This window comes from Arabidopsis thaliana, chromosome 4 (assembly GCF_000001735.4).
Source record: "Arabidopsis thaliana chromosome 4, partial sequence".
NCBI lineage: Eukaryota > Viridiplantae > Streptophyta > Magnoliopsida > Brassicales > Brassicaceae > Arabidopsis > Arabidopsis thaliana.
This window is the reverse complement of record NC_003075.7, coordinates 6,607,686-6,618,428: the sequence shown is the minus strand read 5'-3', so window position 1 is coordinate 6,618,428 and position 10,743 is coordinate 6,607,686. Positions and strand designations below refer to the sequence as shown.

Genomic DNA, 10,743 nt, shown 5'->3' with positions numbered 1-10,743 from the left:
CAATGAGGACGACAATGTCAAATCTTCCAAAGGAACTAGTAGAGGACATTGTCTCTAGGGTTCCTTTACATTGTTTGAGAGCAATGCGATTAACTTGCAAAAACTGGAATGCTTTGTTAGAAAGCCAGAGCTTTAAGAAGATGCACATACGGAAAGAAGAAGAAGCAGCAAGGGAATTAGGAGAGAATCGAATGATTGTGATGATGGATTACAACGTTTATTTAATGGGCATCATCGTCAACGAAAACCTATCCATAAAGTCTCTAGGTAAACTTACTTGCCTACATGGTTCTAAACAAGTCAAGATATCTCAAGTCTTTCATTGTGAGGGTTTATTATTATGCATCTTAAAAGACGATGATACTAAGATTGTGGTTTTGAATCCGTATTTGGGGCAAACAAGGTGGATCCAAACCAGAAAGTATCACCGTACAAGTGAATGGGAAGGACGAGATGTTTATAACTATGCTCTCCGATACGAAACTAACAGTGGAAACCGTAGCCCCAAAATCTTGAGGTTTATAGATGATTTCCATCACCACCCCGAAAACCCCGCTTTACGATATGAAACCTACGATTTTGATACTGATTTATGGACTACTCTTGATGTCTCTCCACACTGGCGGATAATATCTCGCTGTGGTGGTGTTTCTCTTAATGGAAACACTTATTGGGGCGCTGTAGAACGAAACGCATCTGCATATATTGGTCATATGATCTGCTTTGATTTTACAAGAGGAGGATTTGGACCGCTTATACCTCTGCCGTTTAAGGCTAGGGGTTTAGTTTTTGCGCCACTATCTTCGGATAGAGCAGAGAAGATCGCGGCTTTATTTCGGACAAGCAAAAAGGTTGTGATATGGATTACGACTAAGATTGATGCCACAAATGTAACTTGGAGCAATTTCTTCACAATATATATATCGAACCTTGAGCGAAATCTTTCATGTAAGAGTTTCTTCACAATATATATATCGAACCTTGAGCGAAATCTTTCATGTAAGAGTTTCTTCATTGACATGGAGAAGAAAGTTGCTATGGTTTTTGATAAAGAAAAAGGAAAAAAAGTCGCTCACAACATTATTAATATCATTGGAGAGGCTGGATGCGTGAGGAAATTGGTTCTTAAAGAATCTGGAGACAAAAGCTGTTGGCCACTTGTGTGCTCTTATGTTCCAAGTACAGTGCAAATCAAGCAACATAATAGAGGCAAAAGGCAAAAAAAAGTGATTAGGAAAGGCATCGACATTGATATGAGACATGATAAACGTATCAAGGTTGATTAGTCTCAATTTACAAAGTCTATATAGTTTATATGTTTTTCACTTACCCGTTTAACTTTTTTCTTCCCATCTATTGTTCTATATGGACAAAATTTTCATGTTTTAATTTTTTAAGTTTTACAAAACCGCTGTGTGATCTATTAAATGACTAGTTTTGTCGTCTGAAATATCACATCCGTCTCCGGCGGTGTGGTTGATGCAAGTTGCAAGTATAGAAGAATATGTGTACTTGTCTCTTACTCTGCACTTGATGAGATTGTGTTGCGGCTTCTGACTACATGTATGTGGTTTATTCCTTACATTGTTTCATGATTTGAAAGTAGGTTATGGATGTGTTATGGTTTGTACGGCTACACTTTCAGACATACACAAAATATTACGAATTGATCTCATGGCACATCACTCCGTCTTCGAGTCACCTCTATGTGTATCTAGTAGCTTTCTCGTTATGATTGTTTTTCTTCTTGGATCAGTTTTGGTTGCTCAATTTAACCTTTTTTCTAGAGAACATTCAACTAGGAATCTCACTATCATAAAATCATTAAAGGTTTTGTTAGTTGTAGTATGTTATGGATATTCACTTGCCTGTAGAGAACAAACATTCAAGTTGCAAATTGTGTATATGCTTTACTTTTGAAACTTGCATGAAACTTTTGTCATGGCGTGTCAGTACATAGAGTTGAGTAATCATGGCTTTGCTATATTTGCCCTGATCTACGTTGAAGTTTCCATATAGTATCTTTTTTTCCTAGTCAAAAGTTGGTTTTTCACTAATAAAAATTTATGCAGATAGAGAGAAACCAAACTGCACTAAACGAGCTTAACCATGCATTAGAAGATAGAGATATATACTCGATTTGGTATGTTAAGGAAGCAACCAACTTTGAACCCATATCCATTTTTCTAATAAACTACGTACATGAGAATCCTCGTAGCAACATTTATAGAAGAGATACCCAAACCATGTGTAACATAATTAATTAAAGTCTAAAGACAGCATTGGAAGAGATTACACACATGAGTATCCAAAACGAACAAGCTGTCACTATCCAAAACAAACTTCAAGTGAGAAAAGTAATAAAACATGAACTAAAAGATAGTTTAAGAGATTGTTAAAGCATTTTCTTGCAGAGTTAGGTTTTCTCCTGATCCCACATTGTAATTAATGATGTTGTACATGTCCTCTAAAAATCTGTTTGCTGGCATTCGAATCTTTGCAGCTATCTTTTCCTACAAACAATTGCCTAGTTTTCTGATAATGACGGCAGTGTGATCTTAATGACACAATGGACGCCGTCACATTTCTAGAGTGCTATTAGCTAGGGAATGGTTATTAACTTTCTCAAACTTTGATCAAGGAACTATGTTTTGCCTTTTCTTTTGATGTAAGTTGAAATGATACATATTTTCTCACATATGGGCTACCAAATCTTTTCTTATAGTTGTCGAACGTAACTAAACATATGCTGACACAGTTGTATAAATAATTTTACGATTCACGTTTCTGAAAATGTTAGTTAGTATTAGCCTATGATAATTAACTATACTTCGCTTTATGTAAATCAAAGGCCAACTTTTTTGAATATCTATATGTAAGAATAAATTACAGCTATTAATAAATACGAGATGTAACTTAATTCAGAAATGTTCACACACATATGGAACAAGAAGATTTATCCCTGAAATAGTATTCACAGTTTGGATCTTATACCTTTTTATGTAAAAGAAAAGATTCAAACAAAAATCTTTCTTATACAAATAAGATTCAATCAAACATATATTCCTGGAAGTTTTGAACATAAAAAAATGATTTACAAAAAAATTCTCCTAATTTATTAAAACTGAATATTTAATAACATAAAATCTCTTATAATTTATGTATATACAAAACAAATTCCATGATATTCATAGAATCTCATAAGGTTAGATTCTTATTATAAAAAGTAGACAATCTCTAATAATTTATGTGTCGTGATATTAATTAGAAATCTCTAATAACTCAAATAGGATATTAATCTAAATTCGTTGACAAAAATAGATAGAGAATCATTGTTATTCAACGCCCAAAACCAAAGTCATTAGTCAATGTCACTCGTGAAACTATCCAAAGATAAGAGTTTATGGGATTCGCTAATCTATTACATTAAAGCCACGTGTCTTAATCTTAGATGTTCAATAGACTTGCCACGTCACACATTGTCTCTCTCGTTTCTCAAATCGCGTTTCTTCTGGTGGAGGTCAAACTTTTTGATTAGCAAATAAAAGTCACACAAGCCGAATCCAAAAATGTAACAAGAAAAACAAATCTTCACAAGGCAAAAAATCCAAAATTGAGTTTTTTTTTTCTTCATTTTTTACAATGGTGTCTCGGTTTCGTCTTGCTCTAGAGTACTTCTAAGTCTCTCTGTTCTTACTTCGATTTCGATTTTTATTCTCTTTTTTTTTTTTTTTTGAAGACGGATTTGGTTGGTGGTTTTTAGGGCTGTTTTGGGTTCGAGACGACGTAAGAAGATGGCGAGTACTAGTAGTGGTGGTGGTGGTGGTGGTGATAAGAAGAAGAAGAAAGGTTTCTCTGTAAACCCTAAAGATTATAAACTTATGGAAGAAGTTGGATATGGTGCTAGTGCTGTTGTTCATCGTGCTATTTATCTTCCTACTAATGAAGTTGTTGCTATCAAGTCTTTGGATCTCGATCGCTGCAATAGTAATCTGGTTTGTTCTAAATTTGATCTCTTTTAGCTTCAGCATCGAATTTGAGTATGTGTATTTTGAGTTGGGGATTTTTGATTTTGGGATACAAAATTGAGATCATGTGTAGCTTCACTAAAAATCGAAACTTTGCTTCGTTGTTGCAATAAAGCTATCATCTTTTTTGATGGGCGATGACCAAATTGTGTTATCATCTTCTCATTTTGCGTTTGCGTTTCTGTTAGCTTCACTAAAAATCGAAACTTTGCTTCGTTGTAGCATTAAAGCTATCATCTTTTTTGATGGGCTTATGACCAAAATTGTGTTATTATCTTCCCATTTGCGTTTGCGTTTGTGTTAGCTTCACTAAAAATCGAAACTTTGCTTCGTTGTAGCAATAAAGCTGTTATCTTTTTTGATGGGTTATGACCAAATTGTGTTATCATCTTCCCATTTTGCGTTAGTGTTTGTGTTAACTTCACTAAAGAATCGAAAGTTTGCTTCGTTGTAGCAATAAAGCTATTATCTTTTTTGATGGGTTGTGACCAAATTGTGTTATCATCTTCCCATTTTGCGTTTGCGGTTGTGTTTGTGTTAGCTTCACTAAAGATCGAAACTTTGCTTCGTTGTAGCAAAAAAGCTGTTATCTTTTTTGATGGGTTGTGACCAAATTGTTACCACCTTCACATTTTGTGTTTAGGTTTGGTTGGTTTAATCATTTAAGATCAAATGGGATTATGGGAGAGTTATTAGATCTCTCTCTTCTTTCCCTTTTTGTATTTGTTTCTTGTTCTTGTGTTTTCGTTTCTGCGAATTTAATGCATTGTTTTGGTTATTTTAGGATGATATAAGGAGGGAGGCTCAGACTATGACTTTGATAGACCATCCGAATGTTATAAAGTCGTTTTGTTCGTTTGCTGTTGATCATCATCTATGGGTCGTTATGCCATTTATGGCTCAGGGTTCGTGTTTGCATCTAATGAAAGCAGCGTATCCAGATGGATTTGAAGAGGCGGCTATATGTTCTATGCTGAAAGAAACACTTAAAGCTCTTGATTATCTTCATAGACAAGGGCATATCCATCGAGATGTTAAGGTCAGCTTCACACTGTACTTTGATAGATCATCCATGATCCATGACTATATTCAAAACTTTTTTGTGTGTCTTATATATTAGGCTGGAAACATACTTCTTGATGACACTGGCGAGATTAAGTTAGGTGATTTTGGTGTCTCTGCATGTTTGTTTGACAATGGCGATAGGCAACGTGCAAGAAATACATTTGTTGGTACTCCATGCTGGTTGGTTACTGTAGTTTTCTCGTTTCGGTCTTCTTAAGCTTCACAGTTTCTCTCTACTCGATGGTTGACATGTCATATCTTGTTTCTTTTTGTAGGATGGCACCGGAAGTCTTGCAGCCAGGGAGTGGATACAATTCAAAGTGAGTTTATGCTTTAATATCAAGTGCCAACTAATATACTCAACTTCTCTGCATGGTCCTTGTTAAATATAGCGGTTTGTTCAATTTGGTATATGTCATCCAACTTCTCAAAATCGAAAGCCGTTGATTTTAGTTGATCTAGATAGTGTGTGATTGTTTCAGCCCCGCAGCTGTTTAAAAGTTACTATCATTTGAGTATTTTTATGTCAAATGAAATGAAAAATCTTTAGAAACTGTTTGCATCAAAGAAATGCAATAACAGTTATTGGTTGGTTTGTTCTTCTGTACCTTCCTTACAGGGCTGATATATGGTCTTTTGGAATAACGGCGCTGGAGTTGGCTCACGGTCATGCACCTTTCTCAAAATATCCCCCTATGAAGGTATTCATTATTTTCCTTATATGTATTAAGAACAGATCTTATTCCTTTTTTCCTGGTAACAGGTACTCTTAATGACTATCCAAAATGCACCACCTGGCCTTGATTATGACCGTGATAAGAAGTTTTCAAAGGTACGCGTGTTCTTCCTAGGTATATTCTTATTTTATTTGAATACTTTCCATTTCGAGGATTGTTCTAACTAGAAGATGTCCAGCTGCGCTCAGTCCTTTAAAGAATTGGTAGCATTGTGTCTGGTGAAAGATCAAACAAAAAGGCCAACTGCTGAAAAATTGTTGAAACACTCATTTTTCAAGAATGTGAAGCCTCCAGAGATCTGTGTAAAAAAATTATTTGTCGATTTACCACCTCTTTGGACTCGCGTAAAAGCTCTTCAGGTTTGCCATGCTTATATCTTCGTCGAGCTTGCAGTACTTGTCCTGTTCTACTCTAATTGATAGAGTCGTTGTATAACAGGCCAAGGATGCTGCACAGCTTGCTTTGAAAGGAATGGCCTCTGCTGACCAGGATGCTATATCACAGGTGACGAACGCACAAGTTTGAGTATATTACTTAAGACTCAAATTGCAGAATGCTTATATAAAAAGTTGTTTTTCATGTCAGAGTGAATACCAAAGAGGAGTAAGTGCTTGGAACTTCAATATCGAAGATTTGAAAGAACAAGCATCTTTGGTAAGCTATGCTTTGATAGTATCTCTTAAATGATGCCATTTAAGAAACCATTGGTTTTCGTCAAATATTCTTATAGTTTCTTTTTTTGTGTGCAATAGCTAGATGATGATGACATTCTAACAGAGAGTAGGGAAGAAGAAGAATCTTTTGGCGAACAGTTGCATAATAAGGCTAGTAATTCGCAAAGAAATATTCAGCGAAATCATCTTATATCTCTTCACTCTCTTGGTATCTGGTTGTTTGAACTTATTGGGAAACACATTGCAGGTGAATGACAGAGGGCAAGTATCTGGTAGTCAATTGCTATCTGAAAACATGAATGGAAAGGAAAAAGCTTCAGATACTGAGGTGGTAGAACCTATCTGTGAAGAGAAATCCACTCTCAATTCAACCACTTCTTCTGTGGAACAACCGGCATCAAGTTCAGAACAAGACGTTCCACAGGCCAAGGGTAAGCCAGTGAGACTCCAGACTCATAGTGGACCACTTTCATCCGGTGTCGTGTTAATCAATTCAGACTCAGAGAAGGTTCATGGTTATGAAAGGTTAGGTCCTGGCTATTATTAGTTAATTGTTGTTTGAGAGATCATTTGATTACAGTATTCTGCTTCTCCTTTCTTTCGCAACTTTCAAATGCTCCAACATGAAATTTGATATCTGCTAGGTCTGAGAGTGAACGGCAACTGAAATCATCAGTCCGGAGGGCACCCAGCTTTAGTGGTCCTTTGAATCTTCCAAATCGTGCTTCAGCAAACAGTCTTTCAGCTCCTATCAAATCTTCTGGAGGTGAGGAAATACATTATCGATCTTCATGCAGCTTAGTAATTTCAGTTGCTTCTAGTGCGGTTGACTTAGCGTGGTTGTCTATCTTGTACAGGATTTCGTGATTCTATAGATGACAAGTCGAAGGCTAATGTGGTTCAAATCAAAGGAAGATTTTCAGTAACATCAGAAAACTTGGATCTTGCAAGGGTATGTATATCTTTTTCTGCTATTCACATTCGTCTTTATATGGAAGTTAATAACTAGACCAACCTAACCTAGGATATTCTACTTAGTCCTTTGTCGATCTTCGCGAGTTTGTTTTAGTCTTTCTGTTCTAGTGTAGTGATGATTTTTGTCTCCTGGGTTTTACCTGATTAATTCATACTCTTTAAACTACAGGCATCCCCTTTGAGAAAATCTGCCAGTGTTGGGAATTGGATACTTGATTCTAAAATGGTAAGTTTGCTACTACAAAGACTTCCAGGAATTTATGTTTTCTTACCATAACAATCTTATTTTCCCGCAACAGCCAACGGGCCAGGCCATCAAGGAGTCAAGTAGTCATCTCTCATTCATTATACCTCAGCTTCAAAATCTGTTCCAGCAAAATTCAATGCAGCAGGTGAGAAAAGAAGTATAAGAACATTATCACACTGAGACTTGAGTTTAACTCGATTGTATTCATTCCTCAAGTTTTGTATTGTCTTAACGGAACTCTCCAACTTCAGGATCTTATTATGAATCTAGTGAATACCTTACAACAAGCTGCTGAAACAACAGATGGTAAGATAGACACTTCTATCCACTTTGTCTGTTATAGCGATAAAATATTGGCGACAGTTGATCAATTTTCTGATCCTTGTTATAGGTTCTCAAAATGGAAAGTTGCCGCCTTTGCCTCGAGGATCTGACAGCAATGGAACCGTAAGTAGATTTATTTAACCTACTATTCATTCTCAAAATAATGTCACTCACATTTTTGGTCTTTGTCTTGGGATTACAGGTTGTAGAACTTACAGCAGCTGAGCGAGAGAGGTTACTACTTACCAAGATAACCGAGCTTCGAGCTAGGTTGTTCCTCTTCTTCAATCAATCACACCTTTCTTATAGGAGATCAATGTGGTATAGTCTATCTAATTGCTTCTGAAATTCAATTTCTTTAGGATGAAAGAGTTGACGGAAGAACTTGAAGTAGAAAAATCAAAACAGACCCAAGTAAGTGAATTCACTTGATCTCATGAACAACTCATGAAACAAATTTGCTAGTTGTTGAAACTGAACTCACATTGAGTAAAATCTGATTTCTGAACCATAATCATCCATCTCTTGTGTTTATCTACAGCTGCAGCAGAAATTGAAATCAGTCACCGGTCGCGAGCAATTGTAATCAGAGACCGGGAACACTGACCTTACTACAGAGAAGCTTTTTAGGAGGAGAGAAAAGTATGTTTTGTACACTAAGAAAACCAGAGAGCTCTCTGATCATGAAAGCAAAAAGGACAGGTTTGGTTCTGTTCTGTATAAGTGCAGAAGCAGAGTCACCATCGGCCATTTGTTTCTGACAGAAGAAGCCGGAAACAAAAACAGATAGAGAGAGATAAATAGAGAAGAAAGCTCTTTGGCCATGGAAAATTGTATTTGTTTATTTAATCTAAACACTACAAAACTTTACATTTTTTATTATTGTTAGCAACAAATATAGACTCTTCCTTTTTTGTGTGGATTGTAAATGAAACATTATTTGATGTATTTGTTTGCCTCTTTGTTATAAAGGTTAGATTTCTTCAGAAACTTATTACATGGAAACAATCTTATTTTCACTTATGATCCTTTAGCTAAATCCAGAGTTGTCAAGCCTTCAAGAATCAACTCACTACTAGTTCCAGGTACCTTCTTCTTAGACCGCTTCCACCGCAAGAAAAACACAACCATGTAAGCGAAAACAACGATTATAACCGAGCCTGCATTAGTAGAGACGTACCACACTGTATCTGGAGATATAACCGACATCGAAACCAAGTAAGAAACATACAATGGCACTGCTATCCAAAGAAACCACCATACATAGCCTTCACCAGCTGGTAACAAACAAAACGCCATGAAAATCGCTCCAACGAAAGCCATAGTATTCACACCTCGAAGAACAAAGAAATATTTATGACTCATCACAACAGTACCAACACTCTTTTTACTTTCTTCTGCTGCATTTTCTTGATATACACCTCCTGGTGGCTGCAAAGCTGTTTGATAAGTAGCTGTGATTATCAGCGCGGCTATCACTAGAAGCGCGCTGCGTGTTCCTTCAGAAGTCTGGTTCCTATACCGGGCTGTTTGCGTGAACAAATGCTCGGTGAAACTAATCGGAGATCTCAAGATTTCCGACACTTTCTTGGATTTTGGTAGAGAGTTTCCACTCTTACCTCCCCATTTTCGGATTATGTTTTCGATATTACTGTTTGCGTGATGATCTCTCTGGTTATGTAAGATATCTAGGGCGGTTAAACCTGTCCGGTTATGAATGTTCCGGTTTACTGCAGAACATTTTACCAATATCTTTACTGCTTTGAATCTGTTCTGATATGCTGCTATGTGTAAGGCTGTGTTACCGTCTTGATCACGTTTGTTCAAAAACTGCATCTCTAACGATTCAGCGTCTGTTTGACGAAGTCTTTGTACCCATCCCAAGAGTACTTCAAGCTCTTCGTATCTATCGTTTGAAACCGCGATGTGTAGAGCGGTTTCACCGTTCACGTTTGCATCTTTAATGCAACCAGGACAAGCTAAGAGGAACTCTGTCATAAGATCAGTTTCTCCTCTTCTTACTACTTGATGAAACGGCGTCATACCTTGTATTCGAAATCAAACTATTTCAACCATTTATAGTAATAACAAAAGATCAAACAATTTCAAGAAAACAATACACAACTTGGTTGGTCTAATAAACTAGCTATATGATGTCATAGTAGTAGAAAATGAAAAATATATTACCTTCTCTTCCTCGAAGGCGAACAAGGTCAGAATCAACCTTGAGTAAACTTAGAACCAACCGTGTTTGACCTTCCTCTATAGCAAGATGCAATGGACTTAACCCGTATGTGTTAAGTTTTCTCGCGAAAGACGGCTTAAGATTCATCAGCTCCATGGCAAAAGAAAGGTTACCAGAAGCAGAAGCTATATGGAGAGGAGTGTTGATGAAAGGTATTGCATCAATGATTTCAAGAATGTATGGATTCTCATGGATATGAGCATACAATTCATCGATGCTTCCGATTTGAGTAGCTACGATCAATCTTGGATCCATTATATCAAGAACAAGAAGAAACAAGTCTTTGTTTTTCTTCAAGAAATAAAAACTTTACATTTACTTATAGAATATAATGTCATCGTTTGAACAAGTATTTGATGTTGACTTGACCAATCATTTGTTTAAGCCAATAGAAGACAAACACTAGATGAACTCAGAGAAAGAGACTACAAAAAAAAAGTCTTCTCTA

General features: G+C 36.4%; 3 protein-coding genes and 1 long non-coding RNA gene across 6 annotated transcripts; 2 read left to right on the top strand and 2 right to left on the bottom strand.

Annotated features, from left to right (window-relative positions):
• Positions 1-2: 2 nt before the first annotated feature.
• AT4G10740 (F-box and associated interaction domains-containing protein) lies at positions 3-1,286 on the top strand (the record flags this gene model as incomplete). The annotated part of the gene is made up of 1 exon (NM_117142.1): positions 3-1,286. The coding sequence occupies one exon, from the start codon at positions 3-5 to the stop codon at positions 1,284-1,286; it is 1,284 nt and encodes a 427-aa protein (NP_192812.1).
• Positions 1,287-3,541: 2,255 nt separating this feature from the next.
• AT4G10730 (Protein kinase superfamily protein) lies at positions 3,542-9,011 on the top strand (the record flags this gene model as incomplete). 2 transcript variants are annotated; one of them, NM_117141.6, is made up of 21 exons in its annotated part: positions 3,542-3,671; positions 3,764-3,995; positions 4,813-5,067; positions 5,149-5,273; positions 5,369-5,413; positions 5,713-5,794; positions 5,857-5,925; positions 6,019-6,189; positions 6,269-6,334; positions 6,416-6,484; positions 6,583-6,654; positions 6,752-7,029; positions 7,149-7,270; positions 7,362-7,456; positions 7,649-7,705; positions 7,779-7,871; positions 7,978-8,032; positions 8,118-8,173; positions 8,253-8,320; positions 8,413-8,464; positions 8,592-9,011. In NM_117141.6, the coding sequence occupies exons 1-21, from the start codon at positions 3,643-3,645 to the stop codon at positions 8,634-8,636; spliced, it is 2,136 nt and encodes a 711-aa protein (NP_192811.4). In that variant the 5' UTR covers positions 3,542-3,642. The 2 variants fall into 2 exon arrangements, with proteins under 2 accessions (NP_192811.4, NP_001328971.1); NM_001340683.1 differs by having other exon boundaries at positions 3,542-3,995; positions 8,592-8,636.
• Positions 3,973-4,206, bottom strand: AT4G05810. The gene has a single exon (NR_141917.1). It is a non-coding gene; the product is annotated as an other RNA (long non-coding RNA).
• On the bottom strand, positions 8,870-10,632 carry AT4G10720 (Ankyrin repeat family protein). 2 transcript variants are annotated; one of them, NM_001084902.2, is made up of 3 exons: positions 10,238-10,632; positions 9,427-10,095; positions 8,870-9,327 (listed from the first exon to the last, which is right to left on the bottom strand). In NM_001084902.2, exons 1-3 carry the CDS (start codon positions 10,548-10,550, stop codon positions 9,071-9,073), a joined length of 1,239 nt encoding a protein of 412 aa, NP_001078371.1. In that variant the 5' UTR covers positions 10,551-10,632; the 3' UTR covers positions 8,870-9,070. The 2 variants fall into 2 exon arrangements, with proteins under 2 accessions (NP_001078371.1, NP_192810.2); NM_117140.3 differs by having other exon boundaries at positions 8,870-10,095; positions 10,238-10,578.
• Between the last annotated feature and the right edge of the window lie 111 nt (positions 10,633-10,743).